Source organism: Acomys russatus, chromosome 3, assembly GCF_903995435.1.
Source record: "Acomys russatus chromosome 3, mAcoRus1.1, whole genome shotgun sequence".
NCBI lineage: Eukaryota > Metazoa > Chordata > Mammalia > Rodentia > Muridae > Acomys > Acomys russatus.
In genome coordinates, this window is record NC_067139.1 from 21,991,359 (window position 1) to 22,018,363 (window position 27,005).

General features: G+C 43.8%; 1 protein-coding gene across 2 annotated transcripts; it reads right to left on the reverse strand.

The window, feature by feature from the left end:
* Positions 1-1,190: 1,190 nt before the first annotated feature.
* Positions 1,191-14,326, reverse strand: Eef1e1 (eukaryotic translation elongation factor 1 epsilon 1). Of its 2 annotated transcripts, XR_007833333.1 has the most exons (5): positions 14,214-14,325; positions 10,586-10,786; positions 9,468-9,563; positions 6,480-6,564; positions 1,443-1,590 (listed from the first exon to the last, which is right to left on the reverse strand). XR_007833333.1 is itself a non-coding variant. In XM_051170213.1 (4 exons), exons 1-4 carry the CDS (start codon positions 14,298-14,300, stop codon positions 1,450-1,452), a joined length of 525 nt encoding a protein of 174 aa, XP_051026170.1. In that variant the 5' UTR covers positions 14,301-14,326; the 3' UTR covers positions 1,191-1,449. The 2 variants fall into 2 exon arrangements, 1 of the variants encoding a protein (XP_051026170.1); XM_051170213.1 differs by lacking the exon at positions 6,480-6,564 and having other exon boundaries at positions 1,191-1,590; positions 14,214-14,326.
* Positions 14,327-27,005: the final 12,679 nt, after the last annotated feature.

Sequence of the window (27,005 nt, forward strand, 5' to 3'; positions counted from 1 at the left end):
AGGAGCGGGATTTCATCAATGCTACGAGGGTGAGAGTGGTCTGGCCATTCTGACTTATTAAACTACTTTATGACCTAGAATTCTTGTAGTGTAATTGCTAAAGTGTGCAACCATTTCATCTGTTCTTTACACATTTAAATACATTCATTTTACTGAACACTTATGCTTTGGAACTAAGAGTCCAAGGGGCGAAAGATTGGTTTCCGTTGCAGTAATGTTTAGAAGTGGGGCTTTTGCCAGGTGTGATGGGGCATGCCTTTAATCCCAGCACTTGGGAGGCAGAGGCAGGAAGATCAGCCTGGTCTATAAAGTGAGTCCAGGATACACAGAGACACTATGTCTTGAAAACCACACCAAGGGTGGGGTAGAGGGGGGAAGTGGGGCTTTTGCTCTGCTTAAAATCCATGCTAATGATAGAAACCAGGGCTCACCCAAAGTGCTGAATATCTATCAATTGCTTGCCCTTTCCCCAGAACTCTGATTCATACTATCTAGTACTCCTTCCCTTCTCTCTCTTGGTGCCAGGAACTGAACACAGGAGCGCTCATGGTGGGCAAGCACTCATCCTTGATTTACACCCCAGCCCTTCATTGTTTGAGTCCAAGTTTCCCTGTGTAGTCTAGGCTGGCCTTGAACCCGTGGTTCTTTTTGACCCAGCCACAGTAGTTGGGTCATGAACATGCAAAGCCATGCTATGCCTGACTCTACTTCTTTTGCTTGGAAAGACAAGCTCTTTAACTCTCAGTGACCTGGGAGCCACAGCATGAACAGGGCCGTGGGCTACAGCGCCTCTGCTCTTCTTGGGCTGCAATGCAGACTGATCAGTGCCTGCTGGCTAAGCAACGGGAGGGTGAAGCCCAGTATAAGTCACTACTTGTTTCAATAGGCCCAGCAAGAGAAAGGCGCCATTAGCTTAAAAGGAATTCATTTAACTCCCTCTCGGTGGAGGGCTCAGCAGCTCGGTTCACCTCAGTAAATAGTGACTACAGGAAAGAAACAGGCAAAAAAGGTGATTTTTAAAACCACATTTACTAGCTCACATAAATATTCTGAGAACAAATATATCTACCTTCCCTTTCTGAATCCTCAGCATAATTTATCATGATTATTAATAAACTACTATAAATATCTAAGAAGAGAACAAAATCTAAGAACATGAAAACGGTGAGCAGCTGGGTGAGAAGCACTGACAGTGACTCCATGTCGCCTAAAAACGAGATAATCTGTAATCTGACCGTGATTTGTTTGGATAACAGTTGAATTTTTACCTTAAAAAATTACAAAACTTCAACTAAGGGACAAATAAAACATTCAGACTTGAGCTTACACTTTAAAAATTCCACCAACATTAACAAAGGAATAATAACATCATATTAATTTACGTTAGTACCATGGTCCAAAATACATTTTCTGTTATCTTTGAATCCGGCTGCTGCACGGCAGGGGCCTCTAGTGGGAGTTAGCGTACAGTCTGTTCTTGATGAAGACAACAGCGGACAGATGCTGCCTGATGTCTGGGTAGTGCTGAATGTGACAGAACCAGCGAGACACATTAAGATATTTCTCTTTTTCTTGAACTGTCAGATCAACCTAGGTGGAGATTAAGAACACAACATACAACAGTCACTGTACATAAGCAGAGCTGTCAAAACTATGAGGGAACTGACAGAAACTGAAAAACACCGAATCCCCCAGTCTTCAAAGCCAACACATTTACACAAAGTAAAAGCTGCAGACAGCTGGGATAGCAATACATTTGTTTAATATTTTAATGTTCAGTTTAAAACCACATGTGCTTTCTAGGAAAATATCAAGCTTTCCATAAATATAAAAATTGATATTAATATAAAAAGGGTTTTTACTTTATTGGAAAAAGGAAATGAGAGAAGAGCTTAAAAAAAAGTTAAAAAAAAATGTGCATTGATGTTTACCTGCATATATGTCTGTGTGAGGGTGTCAGATCCCCTGGAACTGGAGTTGTCAGCTGCCATGTGGGTGCTGAGAACTGAACCCAGGTCCTTTGGAAGAGTAGTCACTGCTCTTAACCACTGACCCATCTTTCCACCCCCAGAGTTAAGAGTTTTCAAAAGACTAATATATAGGGTTCTTTTTCTGAGTTCTTAGCAAACCTCAGAAATGAAGGGTTTTTGGTATCTTAACAAAAGAATATCATGTTAATACACACACACACACAGAGAGAGAGAGAGAGAGAGAAAGACGGAGGCAGAGAGAGAGAGAGACAGAGACAGACAGAGACGGAGAGAAAGAGGGAGGGAGGGGCAGGCAGGCAGACAGACAGACAGACAGAGAGGGAGTCAAAGACTATTGCTATCTTCCTTGTCAACTTCAGAGGAATCCCCCTCCCCCGGCCACGCCCCACCAAGATAGTGACCTGCTTCGTTTTTTTGCTTGTTTGTTTGTTTATTTTAGATAGGGCTTATAGACCAGGATGGTCTTGAACTCAGAGATCCACCTGTCTCTGCCTCCCTGAGTGCAGGAATTATAGGCATGCACCACCAGACCTGGCAACTTACTTTAAGTGCTTACAGTTTAATATAAGAAAAGGCTAGAGAGATGGCTCAGTGGTTAAGAGACTGTCTGTTCTTCCAAAGGTCCTGAGTTCAATTCCTAGCAACCACATGGTGGCTCACAACCATGTATGAGATTTGGTGCCCTCTTCTGGTGTTCAGGTGTACATGAAAGCAGACCAACTTTATACATAATAAATACTTTTTTTAAATAAAAAGGCTGCGTTTAGTGGCACATGACTTAGAAAGGAGCTGATTGAATACACAATGCACCTCAATCTGTGGGCAGTAAAGATTATGCCTTAGTGGATGAAGCAGCATTCACATCACTTAGGATGCAAAGACAGAGGTGCTTATCATTCCTCTGGGATCGGACTCTAAAGTAGGTTTTTCTCTAAGACAAATTTTGGAATTTAGTTGTTCAGTAAAGAGGACGCCACACAGGGAAGAGACTAGAAGCATTATCCCATGTGTGGGTAGTGAAGCCCGTTCACCTGTGGTTAATTCACCATTTATTTAAAGGACTCTATAACACAAAGAAAATAAGAATAGAAACAGCTTGTGCCTCCCAGGTCCACACGCAAGCAGAGGTCTGCATGTGTGTAGGCACTCTTTGCCAGCTGATGTCCTGAGGCTGTGTGTAGGTGTGCCTAGAAACAAGGCCTGCCAAGCCACAGGAGATAGCAAAGAGACAAACTACTGTGCAATAACTCATAAAACACACTACAATGTTAACAATAAAGAGTCAACCGCCTCCTACCTGACATTTTATTTGTGAACTCAGTTTACTTAAGTCATCCAGAGCATCACTGTTCTGTCACATGGGAGCTGCACACACTGAACACATAGCAAAGAGTAGGTCTGAGGCTAGTTAAGACCTAATCATCACCGATTGTTTAAAGCAACAAATTCATCGTATGGAGATTTAAAAAGCCCTAAGTATTTATTAGCTAAGGAGACCAAAAGTCTTTTTAGTGTAAAGGCTAATTTTTTTTATTACAAGAAAATTTATGGTTTCACACATTCTTGATTCTTAGGTTTGAAATAAAAGGACACATTCTACAGAAGACAATGAGGCAGTCACTTGTGGAACTTAGTTTGTCCTCAGAAACTACTTCGTAAACAGATTCATGCTAACTCTACCAATATATTATAAACATCTCCAAGGACTTCAAGAGAAAATTGTGCTCTGTTTTTGTTGCTTGGTTGTGCTAAGGATTGTCTATGGGGCCTTGACAGTTGCCTCTAAACCCCAGACAGGCAAGGTTTGACAAGTTTAGGTATAGATGGGGTGTGGCCCAGGCAGAATGCACTGTCTAGCGGGGTTCAGGTTCCCTTGCCAATACTGACTACAAAATGAAAGAATAAACAATAATCTGGGAATTTTAGAGCTGTTTCATTGCAACAAACCTCTACTTAGCTATTTCATGGGACGCTGTTTTTCAGGATGAACTAAAAATATGAGCAATACACTTCCAAGCACAGAGACAGTAATAATTATTTGTCTTCAGCTTGTGCACTGAGACTTTGAACCAGGAATATGTATATATATATTTTTTTCATATTTATATTGTGAAGCATTTGCTAATGTACAGAACTAGTATTTGCTGCTACCAGGCCTATTATTTAAAACAATAACAACTGATGAAATAAACCAAAATATTCTCCAACCTACAAACTTCACACTTGGAGTCTCTAAATACTACAGTCCGTCCTAAGAATGAAGCAATTTTTAATTCTAATAGCTTCTAAATTTCCTAATATTTTAAAATTTAACCCAACAACTATTGGGTAGATGATGTGTCCAGTATTCTCCAGTATTTGATTTAAGCTAACTGACTCTTCCACTAGAAACATATAGGCTTCCTGAAGGGATCAGAACATCATTTTAATGTTGGCCTTGAATTTGCCCCTCTGAGTCTTGAGAAAATGATGACTGAACTTAGCACATTGCCTCTGTTATTTTATTTATTTTGGTAAACATTTTGCATATAGAGCTGTCAACAAACTAAGCAAGAGACTTTTCTCTTTACCAAACTATTTCAAAAAACTGGTTCTGATTTATAACACTGGCTTTCCAACATTTCCTCCTAGTTATTTTATTTTACTCCCCCTCTCCCCCCACAAGGAGGAACACAATGCACATGCTGCTTCCTGTTTCTCACTGGTCTGGGCATCAGTGTGTCTCTGGTGCTGCCAGCTCTTTCTTCTACCTACTCACTTTTGTTTATATTGGAACTCAGTAATTACTTTGAACCTTAAAGCCAAATAGATACCATTCTGACTTGCTTATTTTCCACTAAGACATGTGGGAAACACTCAAGTCAGCTCTTTGCAGACTGGCCTTAGAGCTGGTTTTATCCTGCCAGGGACACCAGGCTGTCTCTGGACTGTCAACGTGGTAGGTGTTCTTGGGATTCTTTCATGGGCTCCTTTCTCCCTTTTCTTCTCAAAGAACCCATATTCCACTGGTGTTCCAAGCCTCAGAACACAGGCACTTCAGCTCAGAACATTCTTAGGGACCAGTCACAGCATCACAAAGGACTCCAACAATCTCAAGGCACCGTTTGCTTCTAAGGGACTGTCAGTGGAATCACTGAAGAACGCAATCAGTCACTAGCACTGGAATCAACAGCCACAGTGACTGGCACTGTTGATGAAGTGTAATATAACATGCCAAGAAGAGTTACGTCAGACGCAATCACAGATCTTCTCAGCCATACTTGTAACTCTGGGCTTCCAACAGAACAATCTAGGGGCTGATGATGATCCATAGGTTCCCTGACTACTAAAGGCTTTGTTTCGTACACTGTGCTGATTACAGAGTAAGGATCTAACAACATAAGAGAGTAAGGGAAGGAATGAGGGGTTGGGCAAGTATCAATACACAGTTAAAGTGAACAAAGCTGGAAAAGCTGATAAACACAAGCAGGTGGCTAAGCCAGTCTTTGTATCTCTGTACTCAAACTTAATACCTAGCTGGGCACCTTTCTCATGCCTGTGAGTACTCAGATCAATTAACACAAATGTCACTCAACACCATGGTGCAGCCCTGTACGGTTTGAGTTTGAGGTCTATTCCTTAAGAAGATTTTTCTGCTTGTGAATGTCTTGCCTGCTCTTCAACTGGGAGAGGACACATACTTTGACTTGTATAAACCCAAAGCAATGGTCAGAGATTTAGGAATTATTCTAATTCAATGTTGCTTTGAAAATGATAACCATTAAGCTGGGTAATGGTGTGCATTCCTTTAATTCCAGCAACTGGGACGCAGAGGCAGGCAGATCTGAGTTCGAGGCCAGTCTGGTCTACAGAGCGAGTTCCAGGACAGCTAGGACTACTCAGAGAAACGCTCATATGATAACCATAACAAAGCTTTAATCACCACAGTCACTACAGGTAAAAACCATAGTAAGTAGGTACAAATGGGCAGTAAAGACTAAGACAGCCCCGACTTGAGTATTCAGAGCTGAGGGAAACAGATTAAGTCCTGACAGCCACCGGCTTTCCAAGATGCCTGACGTAAGTAACTGCAGCTGGAACCAGGTATATTTTGCACTGTAGAATTCTGACTGTGCTCGATGCTCTAGCAGAACAATGTTGCACAGGTGCCAGCAGAGGAAATGCATGAGTTCCATACACTTTACTACCATCTTTGTTTTGAATTAGATGGAGAAATCTTCCGTAATGACAGCTTCACACTGTAAGAAGCCCTGCAGACAATCACTAGCTTGCTGATAGTCTCCTCACATTTCTCCCAGTATTAAGCTTTCAATACTAAATAACACCAAAATATATGTCATAGTTAAATGTGTGAAGCAACCACCTCTGCTGAGATGTAAGCGCCCTTGCAGCCTTACTCAGGCCAAGTCAGGGGCTCCCCCAAGCTGAAACACTGAATGTTTGCCACCAGAGAGATGCTAGGATACCTTAGCAGCAAATCCTATTTACCTTGGAGGCTTTTTTCGTTTTGAAATGAGGTAAGTTGTGCCACGTCATCATTCTAAGTTCAAAAAGCTACTAAGACATACTGAACCTAGAATGGAATAGAAAGAGGCTGCTGTGATTGATGGTTCAGCTCCAGTGATGCTTTCTTCACATGTAAATACATTACATACACTGAAGAACACAACAGAAACTACATTTATTACAGATACACAACCTACACACACACACAGGTGAAAAACACCAAACACTGCTTATCTCACAAGCCCGCACCTGGAGAAGCCAGGAGGGGACAAAGAAACAAGACACCAACCTCACCGTTTCCTGGCTTTGTGTAAATGAGTCTATTCCTCCTAAGCTCAGGGACCATTCACCCACTCCGTATCACTGCACTAGCAGAGCGATGAGAAGACAGACACCTTTCCCAGCTAAACATGCTGCTTTTTGAGGAGAAATTATATGGTCATTCTACATGCTAGAAATACTTATAGCTAATGTAGAAACTTTAGATATCAGTAACAAATCCTTTGGTTAGTCAAGGACAGTCATATTCTGTACATAGTTGTCAATGAGTCTTTCCCTGCATCACTTTTTATTTTGACCAGAAATCAGCACTCGGTCCCGTTTTCTTTAATTTGTTATTTTTATGTAAAACAACCTATCTCTTCAATGAGATCAGCAGTTCCTTGGAAATAAAGGTTTATGTTCATTGTAAGTCCCCCTCACATACAGAATCGTGGGCACACACAGAGGCTCTTGATAACTGTAAGTGTACCACAGGAAGTGCTGTGCTAAGCTAATCAACTAGGCCACTGCAATGTTACATTTATTTGGTGTTAGGGAAGCCTGACAGCACCCACTTGGGAAAATAAAGCCTCCCCTGTCCTGTCTCTCTCACTATGTAGTTCCGGCTTGCCTCAGCCTTCCAAGTGCTGAAACTATAGGTACATGCCACTGTACCCAACTTGTGAAGTAACTGTTAATAACATCAAGTAAATCCAAATTGAGAAGTATGGCTTAAGTAAGACCAACAATATAATAGTTCAATAGTTCCTGCAGGAGGTTGAGCTAGCTGATAAAGTGTAAGCATGTGTTACAGTGTAGTGGTAAGGCAAAGACAAGGGATGTTTGTGCATGTTCAGAGCAGATGCGAGTGCCGTCAGCATTTCCGTTCCGTAGTTGCCTCAGTCTGGTAATATGGAACCTGCTACTGTAGAGGGCAGAATCTAACTGCATCAATTCTTACTGTGGTAGCTTACAGTTTACAAAGCCTTTTCTACACACTAAAACACATAGCAAAGGTCTGCCTTGGTCCTTGTAAAAATAGCTACACATGTATTTATGTATCCTATTTCTTGAAGAGTATACAATAATGTTCAAAACATTTATTTGGTATTAATGGAAGCCTGACCATATAGGGTATGCCAGGAATTATGCCAGACAGAAAAGAGACTTCTACATCTCTGACGTTAGCAATTTGTGACAGAAAATTTCAAACTGCAATTACAGTACAAGTAAAATAAACTCAAGCTGAAGGAAGTCCTCCACAAGGGCCAAAGAGGAACAGAAAGGAGCATTGCAGCAAGCTTCAGGAGTCTGAGACAGCCCGAAGCAAGAAGTCAGAGCTGGAGCCGAGACAGATGTCTGAGAAATACAACAATCTGAGAGGAAGGAAGGCAAGGACTGAGATGCAACAGAGAAGAGCGATGCACAGACCCGGGCAGGAAAAGCCTAGGAGCCATGTATTTATCAGGCTTTGGATGCTACAGCTTAGGCAGGGAGGTGGGGACAAAGCCAGCAAGGGCAGTGGCAGCCAGAGGAAAGCGCTTCCGTGCTGGCAATCTACACTTGTTGGGATTAAGGAACTTCTCAGTTATTGAGAAGGAAAAAGCTTGACCTTAAGAAAGAAGGCCCAGTGGCCACCAGGCTCACCTCATATAGCCCACATTATTATTTGTATCTTCTTTCTATGGACTAGAGATAATAAGAAATCAGGCAAAAGCCATTCAGGATTGCAGGAAGGAAGAGATAGGGTGAAAGGACCCAGCAAACTCCAGGCAGGCCCTGACTGCACGCATGAAGTAGAGAATAAAGAAAAATGCTATGAGCTTGCCCGCCCCACAATGGAAGAGGGTGCTAGCGGGGTGGGGAGTGAAGAGAGTCTTAAAGGCGGAGGAAAAGATCTAAGAAAACAGTTTAGGAGCTGACGACGAAGGGGCCAGCAGGGAAGGGGAGCTGAGGTGAGAGGCAGGGCAAATTCTCTTCTGACATCAGAAATGGGAGAGGAGGTGGTGGAGGATTTTTAAGGAGGTGAGCTGAGGATGAAAGATGCCCATTAACGAGGAGGAAGACTATGAAGGAGAAAGGCTCTATGGGAGGAGGTCAGAGGGGTAAAGATCTAGAGACACTTGGGAGGAAGGAGACCGACCACTGCGTAACGCCTAGCTGCAATCAGAGGGGAACTTCCTAAGGCTCGCAGTCTATGCTTAGGGAATTCCTAGGACAGAGCTCGTTCTGTACACAAAAATGAAGGCATTTAACATGGTGGTGTCTATACAGCAAAGCAGGGCAGCTGAAGGTGGCGGTAAGATGTCGCCAAAGTCAGGCAGGATGGGGTGATACTTTACAGCAAGGGAAATATTTAAGTACATGAGAGTCATCAGATTAGGTTATGACTAGCAATCTAGACACCAGATGCAAGAGCTTGGGTAGGAAGGTTCAGAGAAGATAGGGCTGGGGTGGTGGGGGACGACAGAGCCAGAGGCAGGAGCTGTGGAGGAAGAACAGAGCTGAAAACAGCAGTCAAAAGTAGAAGAGAGCAACTCTGCAAATAGTCTGTGTGGCAAGTTTTTGCTTACAGTGCCTTGTTTTAAAATAACTTTCATTTTTTATTTCACATGTTGAAAGGTAAATATGATTAAAATTCACAACATTTAAAAGAGTGACTCTGTATATTACAGAAAAAAAGGTCTACCACCACGTATAAATACTCACTATAAAGCGATGGAGCCCATAGTAGAGCAGGATGTCTGCCAGGGTAATGCTGTGTCCTGCAAGGTAGACTTTATCTTCAAGATAGGAATTCAGATCCTAGGGGGGGAAAAGGGTTTGACTTTAGACAGTGACATGAAGCTGCTGTGGCATATGACTTAGAACATTTAGAAGGCCGCTCAGACAGAAAGCACCAAGACTTCACTTCATAAACCTTGCTCACATAATCACACGAGTCGGGAGGGTGAGGCAGGAGGACTTGGGGGAGATCTAGTGTGAGGAGACCCTTTTGGAAACAAACAAAAAACCCGACAATAACGAAGACTCATTCAAAAATCACAAATTAGATGCTAATCAGCTAAAGTACAAAAACAAAACAACCCTCCACCAAAAAACAAAACAAAACAAAACATAACAACAGAAACAACATTCTAAGCACCATGTACGACCACGTCAGAATGCACCATTTTGTTCTTACCCTGTATAAACCATGCTCCCTGTCTGGGGAGATGCTCAGTGGGTAAGTGCCCGCACATAAGCATGAGGACCTGAGGAGACCCCAGTATCCACAAAAAGCTGGGCACAGTGGTATATGCCTGTAACTCTAACTCAGAGGAGGCAGAGACAGGTGGATCCCTAGATTGTGTGCATATACATGTACACACACACACACATATGCACACACACACACATATATGTATACACATAAACCTTTAAATACATATAAAATAAACACAAATATGTAGATATTTTAAACATTTGACTATATATACATATGCACATCTATCTATACACACACACATATATAATAAATACTTTAACACACAACAAAATTTACCACCTAACCGTTTTAAGACTGTATCTGGAAGGCCGAGCCTACATAGTTAAACACGTTCACAGTTTCAAGCCAATCTGCAGGCCTTTTCCATCTTTCAAAGCTAAAGCGCCATTACTGAATGGCTGGCTCCTCATCTCCCTTCCCTCCAGGTGCTGGTAACCAGTGTATGCAGACGCCTCATGTACATGGATCACAGAGAGTGCCGAGTTCTAGGATGAAGACCCGAGGGGAAGGGCCTCTGCCTCCTAGCTCCTGCACAACAGCCTACAGACAGTCGGGGTACCTTCAGCAGAGTGTGGGTGTCTTCTTTACTGGAGTGTCCATCTACCCGGGTGACCCTGAACTCTAACCATTGCTGAACCACTGCCTTTTCTTCTGCAGTGCTCCCCAGCAGGTGCTCCTTATGGGCTTGCTTGACTAGATGGGTCGCAATGGTGCTCAATCCCATTAGACTTGGGCCATTGTTTGTTTGTAGAACTGGAATCTTAAAAAGAAAAACAAATTCTTCAGGAAAAAGATGAAAAATAGAGACCATCATGACTGTACACTGGAAGCAAGCATTAAAATGAGAGTTAGTACAATAGCAGCCATAGAGTTAATAATTTAATAGCTCATTGGGTGATGGAATTGGCAGTAACACTACAAAACCTGGCTAAACATTACAAAGTAATTCAGAACCACAAGTATACAACACACAAAGACAGAAAACACAGTATCTTGTTAATTTCACTCAAGGCTCCCCACACTTGGTCACATGCAGTGGTCCATGCCTATACTCCCAGCAATTTGGGAGGCTGAAACAAGAGGATTACAAGTTTTAGGCTAGCCTGGGCTATATAGGGAGAGTGCCTCAAAAACAAAAAAACAAGAAAATAACAGATTGCTTTTACCCATAAACCAAGCAATACCCGTGTAGCTGAATTATATTGCACAGGTTCCCAGATCTAAACTCTTAGTGGCTTAGTAAAGTGAGTTTATATATGACTTTTGGGTGTTGGGGTAAGAATCCAGGGCCCTGCACTGAACCACATCCCTCTCCCCATACAAGTCTACTTTTTACTTAAGCAAAGTCTACAGAGGTTTGAGGAGACTATTTGTAACAGTGGCCCAGCAATCCTGATTCTATGCTGTAGCAATCTTAAAGCATCTTTAAAACTACAACAGGGGACTAGCAGCCTGAAATACCTGTATCAACAAACAGATGTTTCCAGCTGGAAGTAAGGCTTATCACTTCTTCATGCAGCCAGACTCACTCAGGCCACTCAAAACTAGAGACGGATGCTGTGGGAAATGTGACCCTCATGCACTGACTAGACATGCTCTGAGAATACATCCAACTTTGGATCCCTCTCCCGCCAACAGGGTCTCTCTGTGTAGCCTTGGCTGTCCTGGATTCGCTTTGTAGACCAGGCTGGCCTGGAATTCACAGCGATCCATCTGCCTCTGCCTCCTGAGTGCTGGGATTAAAGGCATGCACCACCATACCCAGCTGGAATTCTTATATAAGACAAAGGAATTGGGTTTCTTTCCCCCTTTATAGGCTATAGATTCTACAAGATTGAGGATTACTTGCCTGTTTTTTTAACTTAAACTTTTTTTTTTTCTTTTGCTTGCATGTATGTCTGTGCAGCACAGGCATGCCTTAGAGACCAAAAGGTGACCTTGGATCCTCTGGAAAATTAAAAACCACACCCTGTTGAGCAGGATGGTACACTCTGGGAGGCAGGTGGATTGCTGTGAGTTTGAGGCAAGCTTGGTCTACAAAGAGTCTAGGACTGCCAAGGTTACACAGAGAAACCCTGTCTCAAGGAAAACAACAATAATAACCCCCACCCCAAAACCCCACAATCTATAAAGTATTAAGTAAGAGCTGGGTGTGGCGGTGCATACTCTTAATCCCAGGACTCCCAGAGGCAGTTGGATTTCCTTGTGTTCAAGGACAGCCTGGTCTAAATAGTGAGTTTCAGGATACCCAAGGCTCAACAGTGAGCCCTTGTATCAAAAACAAAACAGCCGGGCTGTGGTGGTGCACACCTTAAATCCCAGAGGCTGTGAGTTTGAGGCCAGCCTGGTTTACAAATCCGAGTCCAGGACAGTTAAGGCTATACAGGGAAATCCTGTCTCGAAAAACAAACAAACAACAACAAAAAACAAACAAACCAAAACAAAGCCGCAAACCACCGAAACAAATAAATATGGTGGTGGTGGGGGTGGTTTGAAAAGCTGGCTTGAAGGTTAAGAGCACTAGCCGTTCTTCGAGAGGACCTGGTTTCAATTCCCAGCAGCCACATGACCGTTCAAAACCATAACTCTGGAATTGCAGATTTCACAAGGTTTGAATAGGGCATTCTCTTTCCTTCATATACTTTAACATAGTCGTAATACAAGTTTAAATAAGAGAAACATTATTTTCACATTAACCTTGGGGTGCCACAGTCTTCAGTTACCCTGTTTGGGGGTGTGGGGCAGGGTCTCACTCTGAAGCCCATTCTGGCCTAGAACTCTTGGTGATCTGCCTATCTCAGCTTCCCAAGCCACTTTTAATGGGTGAATGGGCAATTTTCTTATGTATTGGCGTACCATAATTTAATGTATTCCCCTCCTACGGCTTGAGCCTTGGAGTGTCTTCACTCTGTAATTATTACTGGTAGTGCTGATGAGTACCTCTTACTGCTGGTCTATTGCTGTTAGCTTCCAACCAATGAAAGCTTCATTTCATTTCATCTCTATCATTTTTCTGTATTCACATAAACAGAAACTTCCAACTATGACTCGCTGTAAAATATTTTAACTAAACAAGACTAAAACTGCACTCTGACCTCCAAAGTCCTCACGTTTTGGTCTCAAACTGAACTTGGGTTTTACTTTCTACTGCATTTTGTTTTGGGTGACTTACTGGACCCAAACTTTCATAAGTCATTGGTTTTCCACATCTTTCAAAGTCCAACCCCTTGGACAACCAGTTTCTCCCTCAAGTTTAAATCCCACTTCCTCTGTGCCACACCTTCACACTGTATGCCTCCCCTGGTGCTTGCTCTGTTCGGCTCTTAATTGCTGGTGTCTGTCCCTCATCCTAAAGCTTTGAAAGCAAGATTTAGGTCTTGGCAATGTTGTCCTAAGCCAAACGAGGGTGTAGTGGGGACAAAGACAAAGCACATCAGCTCTGGGAAGGCTGGCCTTGCAGCCTACCATAAGCACGTCACTTAACCTTTCCAGGTGTCACGTTAAGTTAGCGTAAACCCCACAACACTGCTTCCAGTTGGACAAAAATTTAGCCTGTACCAACGCGGGGGAGAACCCCCCCAAAAAACAGTAGGGCCCAAACAAGAACAAGCCATCATTCATAGTAGTTTTCCCACTACCATTCTTAGTCTAGTACAGTCTTTCCACGGCAAATGATAAAAATTCCTTTTCCACGCCTAAGAAATAGGGATCCTTCCATCTCACCAGGCATTCCACAGCTCCAAACCGGGTAACTTCCTCAATTCTCTACACACTGTACATCCAAATAGGTGAGTTCCCAGAATGAGCAGGGCCCATTCCGTGTTCTCTCCACCAGGCTTCCTGGAATCGCTTTTGTACGATTCAACTGGCCTGGGGCTGGCCAGCGGCAAGGAGGGTGAGTGCCCTGCTGCCTACCCGCCCCACTCCCGCTACGGCTCGTGAGGTGGTCGCTGAATGAAAGGAGCAGTCACGGCCAACGGCCTCCTGGAGGGATCTCAACCCATGGCTCTGCTCACGCCTCCACGGACTGGCTTTCTGCGCCTAGACAGGATGATGACATTTGCCTGGCGGTCCAGACACGCGGCCCGCCCCGCACGCACGTGGGGGAGTCGGGTTCACTCTCGCGTCCCGGCAGGGTCGTGTAGGCTCCGGGACCACCCCGCAGCTTTCCTGCCGCCGCGCCTCACCTGTCGCTCGCCCTGAGCGCTGTACTTATTCTCCAGCTTCAGGCCCAGAGACTTCTCCAGCAGCCTGAGTTCCGCGGCCGCCGCCATCTTCTGGCCCAGTTCCTGGTGGTGGTGGTGGGGGGGGGGGGGGCAGGCGGGAGGAGGCGGAGCCTGAACTGCTAGGGTATTGATTGAGCAGGAAGTCCGGCCCCCACAAATGTCTTCCACGATTGGCTGGACGGATGGCAAACGCGCCTGCGCAAAGGGGCGGGGGTCAGCGCAGGACAGGGGGCGGGGCCCAAATGTTCCGAGACGGGTGGATTGCTTGTGCAAGCTGCAAATTTCTTCTTTAGGATAGTGAAGCCGCCCACAGAAAGCGCTGAATCCAGATAGTTACACAGAACAGTGTATCAGAATGTTAAAGACCGAATCATTGAAATGTTTATAAAGCTATGTAGAACATATTAGAAAAATTTAGGTTGTTTTATAAACAGAAAGCATGCGTTCCCAAACTCTTCAAAGAGTTCTCCGAATAAGAAAATTATAGAACAATCTCAGTGAAAAATATAAATAAGGGCCAGTGACCCAGCAAGGAGACTTGAGTTCTGTGGTGGTTTGATTGAAAATGGCCTCCATAGGCTTGTAGGGAGTGTCACTAGTAGGAAATGTGGCCTTGTTGAAGTGGGTGTGGCCTTATTGGAGGGCATTTGCCACTGGGGGTGGGCTTTGAGGTTTCAGATGTGCAAGCCAAGCCCAGTGTCACTCTTCTTTCTGCATGCCCACCCGGATACAGAGCTCTTGGCTCCTCCAACACTATGTCTTCCTGTGTGCCACCACACTTCTTACTGGGATGACAACGGACTAAACCTCTCAAGCTGTAAGCCAGCCCCAATGACATCTTTTCTTTCATAAGAGTTGCTGAGGTCATGGTGTCTCTTTACAGCAGTAGAAATCCTAACTAAGACAAGTTCCATCCTGACGTGGTGGCTTGAATAAGAATGGCCCCCATGGGCAAATACAGCAGTGATCAAGACAGAGGTTGTCCCAGGGAGCAAGGTACTGCTATGACAGGCTTGACTATGCTGCTTATTGGAGGCATACGGAGGATTTTGGAGTAAAAGTGTGGTTGGATGCCTTAGTGGAGCTTATGGGCCATCCTAGCAGGAGCACGGAAGACAGGGATGAGGGTGATTTGAATCGCAGGGGCCCAGCTCAAGAAGTTTCAAACGGGAAGAGTGCTAGTAAGGGGCCTAGAGACTGTTCTTATGCTATTTATTTTTGGCAAAGAATGTCGTTCTTTTGTGCCCTTGCCCCAAGAATCTGGCGGAAGCTAACTGAAGACGTTGGATTAATGTCCGGCAGAGGAGACGTCAAGGCAGCCCAGTATGGATTGTGTCGTGTGGTCGTGCTCATGCAGATCTGTGATGAAAAGGAACAAGCTGTGCAGGGACAAGTACAAAGGATACAGGTTGAGGAGAAAAGGAGACCAGGATGGATAATGTTAGAGGCAAGTCCAGTGCTCAAGAAGATTAAAAAGTTTAGAGAAAAGCCTGGTGCTACATGAAATAGAGGGAGTGGTGAGCTCAGGGTAAGACCCTCATCCTCACCCAGCTAAACTTCCAACTTGTGAGAAAAAATAAAGAAAAGCTTACAATGACGATAACCATAAAAGGGGTGTGTGTGGGGGGAGGGGGGACTGGAGAGATGGCTCAGAGGTTAAAAGCACTGGTTGTTGTTCTTCCAAAGGTCCTGAGTTCAACTTCTAGCAACCACATGGTGGCTCACAACCATCTATAATGAAATCTGGTGCCCTCTTCTGACCTGCTGGAGTAAATGCAGGCAAAACCACTATATATATATATTATAATGAATACATAAATCTAAAAAAAAAAAAAAAAAGACAGCTGATGCACGTGTATTTGAGTGGGAGGGGGCAAGTTTCAGCCCAGCAAAGAGCAGAATGTGGCTGCTTCACCACCCAGTTCTAACTTTAGAGTCAAAGATACAAGAAAGGGGTTCTGGAATCTCCTCTGTAGTTAAAGCAAGCTACAGAGGCCAGGCATATGTCAGGGGTGTCCCTGCATGGAGGCCCCAGAGAGGCCACTGCATGAAGCTCTGAAGATTAAGCTTGGATTGTGTAAGACTCCCGGATGCTGGAGTCAGAAACCTGGCAAGGGAAATTGCAGACCAGGTGTGGAAACAGCCTAAGAAAGAGAAATGTGCTGCAGTCAACACAGCTTCAAGGAGTTAGAGATCTGAAGAGTGTTTTGATATTGGACATTGTGGTAGTTTGAATGAAAATAGCCCCCTAGGCTCACAGGGACTGGCGCTATTGGGAGGTGTGGCCTTGTTGGAGGAAGTGTATCACTGGGAGTGGGCTTTGAGATTTTAAGAGTCCATGCCAAACCCAGAGTATCTCTCTTCCTCTCTCTCCCTCTCTCTCTCTCCCTCCCTCCCTCTTTTTCTCTATCTACCTTTGGGTCAGGATGTAGGTGTCAGTGTCTGCCTATATATTGCCAGGCTTCCTGACATGATGATAATGGACTAAACTTCTGAAACTGTAAGTAAGCCCCCGACCAAATGCTTTCTTTCATAAGAGTTGCTGTGGTCATGGTGTCTCTTCACAGCAATAGAACAGTGACCAAGACACCCAGGAACTCATATAATGGAAGGGGACTATGGCTCCACAAGTTGTCTCTGACCTCCATATACATCCTGGCTTTGACTGTACTCGGGGGTGCGTGTGCATGCACGTGCGCACGTGCGCACACACACACACACACACACACACACACACACACACAGAGAGAGAGAGAGAGAGAGAGAGAGAGAGAGAGAGAGAGAGAGAGAGAGAGGAGAGAGAAAGAGAGAGAGAAAGTTAGTTTAAACATTAAAAATATGGATAATATTGATAAAGACAATCAAATAACATATTTAAACACAGAACACATGATGACTAAGTGGAATTTAGTTCGAGTGTTCAAGAAAGTTCAATATTATAAGCCTAACATAATTCATCATATAAATAGAAGAAAAGAGAAAATACAGTCATTTCTATAGATATAGAAAAGTCACTCAACTTTTTTTTTTTTTTTTTTTTTTTTTTTGGTTTTTTGAGACAGGGTTTCCTTGTGTAGCCTTGGCCATCCTGGACTCACTTTGTAGACCAGGCTGGCCTCGAACTCACAGCGATCCGTCTGCCTCTGCCTCCCGAGTGCTGGGATTAAAGGCGTGCGCCACCATGCCCAGCACCACTCAACATTATTTTAAGACTCACTCATAATAATAATAAAAAAGAAACCCAGTCAGTTAAAAAGCAAAAGTAGGGGCTAGATGGCTCAGAGGAGAAATTCTCCTGTTGCCAGGGCCCTGATGGTCTGAGTTTGCTCACTGGAACTCACATAGAGGAAGAAGAGCTATGACACCCACAAGCTGTCCTCTGGCCTTCTCCTGGATAATGTGGTACACCCAGCTGTAGTCACACATACACACAGCAAAGAAAATAAATGGCAATTTAAAACCTAAAAAGTAAAGATAGTCATTTATTTTTTATTTAATGGAAAAATCTTTAATGTATCCTTGTTAAAGTAAGTCCCTTGGCCTCTCACTTTGTTAAATTGTGTTACAACCAGCTGGGCGTGGTGGTACACCCCTTTAATGCCAGCACTCAGGAGGCAGAGGCAGGTGGATCCCTGTGAGTTCAAGGCCAGCCTGGTCTACAAAGTGAATCTAGGACAGCCAGGGTGACACAGAGAAACTCTGTCTTGGAAAAAAAAAAAGCCCCCTGCCCCAATTGTGTATAACCAAAGCAGATAATCGCCAGAAGCATGTGTTTTGAAACAAGAAGCCAAATTTCCTCCAGTAACAGACTGTGTAGTGTCCTATTCTGAGAACTCACTCAAGGGGGAATTCACAAAATAGTAAGAGGATCCAGAAAAGTAGCAAACAGGACAACAGTATTTGCAAGCCAATAGTAAGAAGTTAAAGGAGAGAAGATACTACTTAGGCTAAATGTAGAGTCTCAAAAACCATGCTCCAATTTAACCTATGCTAACTGGTTATGGGACTAATGGTATAAATGCATAAAGCTTCAAAAATGCCATTAAATAACTGGACAGCGGTGCCATATAGCTGTTAAGTTACATGTTTGTTTGTTTGTTTGTTTTTGCTGTTGCTGTTGTTGTTGTTGTGTGGGGTGAGCAAACCCAGGACCTCATCTATTATAGGGATGTGCTTTACCCCTAAGCTATATCCCGAGTCCTGAGATAGACTTTTTCGACAGAGGCATTTATTTACATACTTATTTATTTAGTGTGTGGGGATACTCCGGTGCACAGAATGGGTGTGGAGGTCAGAGGACAATTTGAAGAGTCTATTGTCTCTTTCTACCACATGGGTTCTGGGGATCAAACTCAGGCCATGAGATTAGAGGGTAAGTGCTGTTACCTGCCAGCCTCAAATGGACTGAAACTTTTATTTTTGTTTGTAAGTGTGTGTGTGTGTGTGTGTGTGTGTGTGTGTGTGTGTGTGTGTGTAGGTGTCTTGGACAGAGGCCAAAGGCCTCTAGCATATGCCAGTGGAAAAAGCAAGGCAAGAAAGAATTTAAAGCATACCATCCATCTAAACAAGTTTTGTGTGCTGTGAATATAAGCACTTTCTGTTTTTAACACCAAATTATGTATGAAAACCTTTATAAAGGGTGGAAAGAGGAGAAATAGAGCCAGGCTGAGAGGCTATACCCTTTCTTTTAGATTTGTCTGTCTTTTTAGATTTGTCATTATCAATTTATCAGATTGAAAAAGCAATCCCCAGAAAAGCAAAACAAGATATATTGGACATTAGATTGTGAGATGATTGCAGAGTGTGAAACCCTTAAAAAAAGATTTTAATTTTTATTATGTATATGTATGTGTCTGTGGATATGTGCACATGAGTGCAGTGCCCACAGAGGCCAGAAGAGGGCGTCGGATCTCCTGGAGCTGGAGTTACAGGTGTCTGTGGGCCTACTGATATGGTTGCTGGGAATCAAACTCAGGTCCTCTGAAAGGGCAGTGTGGGGTCGTAATCACTGAACCATCTCTCCATCCCTGAGTGAGGGGAAAGTCTAGTTTGACTTTATAAGTATATCATCAGTGCATCTTTAAAAAGATTTATTTATTTATTATGTATACAGTGTTCTTTCTGCATGTAATACCGGCATGCCAGAAGAGGGCACCAGATCTCATTATAGATATTTGTAAGACACCATGTGGTGGTTGGGAATTGAACTCAGGACCTCTGGATGAGCAGTTAGTGCTTAACCTCTGAGCCATCTCCCCAGCCCTATTAGTGTGCTCTTAATTGTATATACTTGAAGGAAACAAATTTGGTGGGAAGTGTTTCTGCCTTTGGTTGCTGATGTCGTTTGTCCATCCTCCTGACAGTGTCAGGGCAGTTGGTGTTGTATTGGCAAGACTGCGTGCCCGCTCTGGGATAAAGCAAAGGAAGAGGTATGGAGTAGGTATTGGACGCTGGGGTTTTGGCTTGCAGGCATCAGATAGGCCAGGTTAGATCAAACTATTTTGCTCTGAATTTTAATGAAAAGATCCAGATGAACTTAGGATGCTTTTGTCTTAAGAAAAATAAAAAAGCGTTTCCTGGATTGCTATGTTTATTTACAGGACTTCAAAACAAACACAGCTTAGTGGCACAGGGCGTCCCCCAATCCACCAGATTCTGGGCTTAAGGGCCATTCCCACAAGAAGGTATGGGGGCTCTTTGGAGACTGGCCATTTCTAGATGCTGGCAGGAAATGCAGGAGATGAGGAAGACACCTGACCTCCTCTGATGGCCTCTGCATGTGCATCCATGGCCACAAACACACTCCTTATATGCATATGCACGCATGTCTCCCACTCCCAACACAGATAGCTGTAATGTGTATGGTGATTAATTTTGGTTATCAACTTGATGGATCTGCAATCAACTGAAGAGTCTGTGAGACTACTTTATAAAAGGATCACTTTTGGGGGCTTGCATTCTCTCTAGGTAGCCTATACATAAGCTCTAAAGGAGGGAAGAGAGCTGCTTTGCCTGCTCACTCTTGCCCTCTGCTGGTGAGTGCATCTGCTATTATTCTCCTGTTGCCATGCTTTGCTAGTATAGGAAACCAAGTTCCTTCAGCTTTCCCCTGTGGACTAAAAGCTGGTGGGTTTCCGGGGGTGGGGGTGGGGAGCCTTCAAGCTGTCAGCACCATATTGTGACTGCTGAGGCATCCAGCCATGTGTACTAAACAGCCACTGGGCGCCCAACTTCTCTCATTTGCAGACAGCAGTATTGTTTATGCCAACTTAATAAACACCCCATAATATCTATTCCTCTTAATGCTATGTTTGTGTATGTATGTATTTATTTCTTTATATTTGGTGTACTTGTGTGGGTGTCAGAGAACAACTTTCTTGAACGAGTTCTTTCCTTCTACCATTTGGGACCTGTGACTGGAAATCAGCACGCAAGTCTCAGGGACAGGCTCATTTACCTGCTGCGCCGGCTCAGCACATGCTCATTCTGCTAGCTGTGACCCTCAGACGTTCCTGACTAACACAGTGTGCTTCTGAGAGTGCTTGGAGAAAGCTGATGGTCCTTTTGCCAGCGTGTGTCAGCTGCAGATGGCTTCTTGGTTGGAGAGCGAGTGGGGCTCTGGGTCCACTTCCCCCTCTCAGTGCAGGATCTCCCCTTCTGACATGAATGTGTGTGGGTTTTGTGGGTGCTGCCACCATCTCTGTGAGTTCATACGTGCCTCTGTCCTGTTGTGTGTGGAAGACACTGTTTCCTCTGAGTCATCACCGCGTCTGGCTCTTACAGTCCTTCCTCCTCTATGCCTCTTCAGCATAGATCCCTGAGCCTGGACGGGAGCTGCCTGATAAAGACATCCCATTTAGGACTCCAAAGTCTTAAAGTTTCCGAAGTCTCTCACCCTGCCCATCATCAGGTTAGGTTGCCTGGGCCTTTTCATCTAACAAATTTCATATAAAAGGAGGAATATGTTAAGTGATTCTGTGGAGATGCAAACAGGAAATTCTAACTCATTGAAAACAAGCCTACGTTCTGATTGTCTCACCTAATAAATTCAAAAAAGAAAACAAGACAGTAGGAAAGCATACTATAGATTGAGAGTCATAAGGGACTCAATGAATTGCAATGTGTGAACCTGTCCTGGTTTGAATGAAAATGCCCCCATAGGCCCATAGGTAGTGGCACCATTGGGAGGTGTGGCCTTGTTGGGGTAGGCGTGGTGTGGTTGGGGGAAGTGTGTCACTAGGGGGTGGCCTTGTGAGGACTCAGAAGCTCAAGCAAGGCCCTGTGTCTCATTCTCTTCCAGTGGCCTGCGGATCCAGATATAGACCTCTCAGCTCCCTCTCCAGCACCATGTTGCCTGCACGCTGCCATGCTTCCCACCATGATGATAATGGACTAAACCTCTGAAATGTAAGCCAGCCCCAATTAAATGTTGTCCTTTATAAAAGTTGACATGGTCATGATGGCTCTTCACAGCAATAGAAATCCTAAGACAGGACTTTTCAATTTGGTTTGATCTTTATTTTCAATTCTGACACTAATAAACTAGTAAAATTGAAAAAAAAAAGAAAGGTTAGTAGCCATATATATTAGTTTACCCATTATGACAGCAACATGCTTGTCATAGAATGTGTGTGTGTGTGTGTGTGTGTGTGTGTGTACGCTCACATGCACGAGCATGCATTCTAGATCCATATTACAGTCCCATAACGTGGACTATTGACCATATTTCATTTTCATATAAATAACATTAAATTATTTGCTCAGTGCACATAGATAATAGATCTGTACATAAGGCACCTGGAGGTTTTACAAGCTGCAGATGCCATGCAGCCCTAGGGAACTGACTTTATTTTATGTAGTCAGGGGCTAGGCTTGGACCCTAAGGGGGGGCAAAAAATAGCTAGCTAATTCTAATATACAGCCAGACTTGAGACCCACTACAAAACATCTAGAACTTTCATCTAGTTTTTTGGTTCTCAAGCCCACAGAGCCTTGCTTTCCTAGGCTTTCTTTCTCTGTTGTAATGGAGAATTGATGTGCGCTCTACTTCACTCAATATTAAGCCTGAGAAAGAAAGGAAGCTTATATTTTATTTAAAAGAATCAATAAGTGTATTTTTAGCTGCTCTGTCTATTTGATTTGGGGTGATCAGGACAGCCTTCCTTATAATAAAGATCATTTGATGGATTGATTTTGCCAAATGGAACGCTGCTCTAATGCGCCGTTGTCACCATCAAGTTTGAAATCCATGGCACCTTAGGATACAAAGGAAATGTCAGATGAAATTAATTTGGCAAGTGGAACCCGAACTGGACGGTTTGCTCCTTGAAGCAGACATGACAGCTCTCTGCATGTCATCCCAGTGTCTGTTAAAATGAGCTGTGTATGCCAGAACCTGTCCCTGCTCTGGACTGCTCTTAGCAATACTGCCATCTGACAAGGCTCCATCTTACATGATTATTTTTCTGTCTCAGGTTGTGCTAGGCTTTAAAGTTAGGGCCAAAATGACATCAGATGTGTGGATAGATAGAAGGAGCATGGTCCAGGTGCTCTGGATGCTATTGTGTCTGTCACAGACACCTGCTGTGTCTGGGCATGTCTTGTGTCTATCCCAATTGCTTATGGAGCCATCTCTATGTACGAGGTACTGTTCTAAGCACGGGAGACACAGGAATGAGCAACCATCCGTCAAGCTTAGGTGTTTTGAGGGAAGTTAGATTTGTGTCTGGGCCCACACTGCTTTGGGGTTACTGTCGTTCATCTCTAGTTTAGATCTGGAATATTTCTTAAATGCCCCTGAGTTTAAAGGTCTAATCCTCAGCTAGCTGCTCTTGGGAGGTGGTAGGCCCTTTAAGAGTTGGACTCACTAGTCGTAGTCATTGGAAACTTGAGGTAATGCCCTTAAAAAATTGTCAGGACCTCCCTCCCATTGAGTTTATTTCTGTCAGGCAGATCTCACTATGTAGCCCAGGCTGGCCTCAAACTTCCTGTTTTCTCTTATCAGCTTCTTGAGAGGTTGGATATTGATGTGTACCTCTCTCTCTCTCTCTCATCTATCTATCTATCAATCTTCCATCTATCTATCTTCTCCTGTCACAAGGTATCCAAGCCTCTTCTACCATACAGTCCCAACACAATGTGCTGCCTTACCACACACCCAAAGCAACAGGTCCGATAAACCACATATTGCAATCTCCGTAACTGTGAACGCAAATGAACCTCCCCTCTTTAGAAGTTGGTTGTTTTCTGAGCCAGATGACTTGGTTATCTCAGGTGTTGGTTATAGCAATAGAATCTAGTGAAACACACTTCTTTCATACCTATCCTTATTGCTACCTCACCATTACTTGTTGCCGATGCCTTAGCACACCCACCATCACAGGATATGTGAAATTCTTCTGTGTTTTCTCAGGGTCCCAGTAGCCACTATGCTCCCTTCCCATCTTCCTTCTACCCAGATGTCTCAAGCCACCAATCTACTATTCTATTTCTCATTCAGGAAAAGATGGCTGAGCTCCCCTATAAGGCTTAGAATCTATTTGAGAGACCTTAGCTTGATTATGCAGTTCATCAAGAAGTTTGTATTACTTTTTTCTTTTTCTTTCTTTCTTTTTTTGTTTGGTTATTTTGAGATAAGGTTTCTCCATGTAGCCTTGTCTGTCCTCAACTTGCTTTGAAGATCAGACTGGCCTCAAACTCACAGAGATCCACCTGCCGCTGCCTCCCGAGTGCTGGGATTAAAGGCGTGTGCCATCACTGTGCGGCATATTACTTCTTGTGATTTTATTTCCTGGCTGGCACATTCTGTCTCAGTCCTGCTTGCCTTTTTTTGCAGCTTCTGGAAGTGTTAGGTATTCTCAGGCCTCTGGGAATATCTATGTATGTTTTCTGCACTAGGATCAGCTTCCTCTATTCCTCTTTTAGAGCAGCATTCCTGTGTTGTCATGGCAACCGTTGACAATGCTCCCACACACAACATGCTCATTCCTTCTGGACCGACTGCTCAGAATTGAACCCACGGTAGAAATGATGAGCCAACTTTTAGTTTTACTCCTTGATAATTACTAGAAAGCCTTTGTACTTGTCTAGGGTTGGGCCTAAAAGAACACATTTAAGATTTTAACATGAAGTTGTTTTCCTTATATATATATATATGGCTGTGCATAAACGTGTACATACAGGCATGTACCATGTGCACAGTATTCCTGTGTATAGATGCACACACACGTTTTAGAAGTCATGACCTCTCTTGGATGCCTTCAGTGTCAGTCTCTAGCTTGTTCTCTCCTTTCTCCATTTAACATGTGTGTCCTTCCACAGTATTAACTCCAGTTGTCAAAATATTGACAGGTTTATACAACACTTTTCCTATAATGTTTCAGATCTTGTTGGAGAACTCTTTAGCAGAAAAAAACACAAAAACTGACTATGATAGTACCTATTGCTTGTCAGTTTGACAGAACCAAGAATCAGCTGGGAGCCTGGCCCCTGAACATGCCCATAGGAAATTATCTTGATGATATTAAGTGAGGTGGAAAGTCCCATCTCAACTATTGCTGGGACCATTCCCTGCCAGGAGATCCTGGACTGAATAAAAATGGAGAAAGCAAACAGAACGCCAGCGTGCGTTCAATACTCTGCTTCCCAACTGTGGGTGCAACATGGTCGTCTATGTCAAATATCTGCTGCCTTGACTTCCCCACCATAATGGACTGCACCCTTGAGCTGCAAAAGCCAAAACGCAACAACAACAACAACAACAACAACAACAACAACAACAACAACCAAAGAGCCGAAATCAGCCACCTTTATTTATAAGACAGTTATCTCAGGTGTTTGTTACAGTAATGAAAAGCTGACCAACATGCCTTCCAGATACACACGGAGCTACATCTGTTTTCCCAAATCCATTGAGACCACCTACTATGGCCTCTCTGCCTCTGGTCTATACATTTCTGAGGACACACACTGCATCCTGTTTGTCACCCAGTCATCAGCACGTGGCACCCCATTTGGAGCAGAGTGGGCATTAGGTAAGTACATTTGTTGAATGAACAAGGAAACATGCGAAGACACAGAACAGTCATGAGTGGATGAAGAGATGAACTGTGCAGACATTGAGTCTTGTCTTTGAGTAAACAATATAAACCAAAAGTACAAACTATTTTCCTGGGAAGTAGAGCAGGTCAAACAAAAGTGTCTCAGAAAACTACAAGCCAGGAGTTGACAACCAGTTTACCAAAGAACTCGGCTTCCACCAACCCCCAAGTTAGCCATTCATGGATCACTCAAACTACATTTCAACTCAGGAATGGTTATGCATCAGCTTACACAATCATCATGGTCATCTTCCCCATCCTCCTCCTCTTCCCCATCCTCCTCCTCTTCCCCATCCTCCTCCTCTTTCCCCTTTTCCTCACCATCATTATCACTGGGTTACCGAACACATATTGATCATTGCTGTCTTGGATTCTGTTCTAAATTCCTTATTGGTATCAACACATCAATTCTCAGAACAGACTTGGAAACAAATTCCATTTATCATAGTTATCATCATCATCATTGTCATCATCATCATCATTTTTTTCCCTTCTGAGACAGGATTTTTTTTTTTTTTTTTTGTATAGTCTTGGCTGTCCTGACCAGGCTGGCCTTGAACTCACAGCGACCCACCTGCCTCTGCCTCCTGAGTTCTGGGATTAAAGGCTTGCGTCACCACTACCACCAGGCAGTAAATTCTGTTATTATTATCTCCATTTACAGAAGAGGAGACTGGCACTCAAAGAAGGGTGACAGATTCTGAGCTTGTCCCAGAGAGAGTCATCCCTTAGAAGAATGAAAGGTTTTTCTAGGTAGCTAGGCCTGCAAGATGACTTGTGAATAAAGGGGCTTTCCTCATAAGCCTCATGACCTGAGGGAGAAACTCAGTACCCATGTCTAAGTGGCTGGAAAGAACATGGCCATTCCATCCCTGAATGCTGGCTGAGACTGCAGGTGTGTGCGCCACTAGACCTGATTTAGGCTCTCTACCTCTTAAAATTCATACTGTCCCCAAACAGTATCACGCTATAGTACATGAACATTTTTGGGGGGGCACTGTCCATGCTTAAATCATAGCAGGGCCCAAAGTGGTCCTTAGTCCTATGGAAACTTGGCTTGCAGTATGGTAGATTCATTTCCCCCTCATCCATCCAGCCCAGCTGCACCTGGGTGACTGTGTCTTAGAACGGGCTGATGCTAGAAAAGGGACTTTTAATTAAAAGGGGGTGACGCCAACAGGAGTCGGAGAGGCAGGTCTGTGTACCTGTGTTGCTGCTTGGAATTCGACAGATGACCTTTCCGGCCATGTCTTCAAGCCATTTCTGCTTTAAAATTTGGCAACTGAAACTTGTGTTTCCAACCTTTATTTGATTTCCCATCAAGGATTCTGCAAATTGAGGGGCATTTTTCAAATTCCCATAAAGTTTGTGAACCAGAATCTCTGAGGAGGCTTCGCCACCTCTGCTCCTGATTTGTGAGCTCTTGCTAGCTGGCAGCTTTCGCCAGGCTCTCTGGTGTTAAATTAATAATAACGGATGTGGAGCTGACAGATAGGTGAAGATGGAGAGTGTCGTGATATTAAAAAACTCTCAATCTATTATGTAGCTCAGTGTGCGGTGCTTTGTCAGGTTTTGCCTGTAGGTATCTTAATTTTGCTTAAACAGTTTGCTCACGTCTTTAAACCCAGAGGGTGAAAACATAGCCCTTAGCACA

Bases quoted from the DNA above. Each gene is read 5' to 3' on its own strand.
- Eef1e1 (XM_051170213.1), bottom strand. From the start codon at position 14,300: ATGGCGGCGGCCGCGGAACTCAGGCTGCTGGAGAAGTCTCTGGGCCTG. The intron at 10,787-14,213 runs GTGAGGCGCGGC...TTTCTTTTTAAG, and splicing joins GCGCTCAGGGCGAGCGACAG to ATTCCAGTTCTACAAACAAA. The intron at 9,564-10,585 runs GTACCCCGACTG...TTCCCCCCCTAG, and splicing joins ACACCCACACTCTGCTGAAG to GATCTGAATTCCTATCTTGA.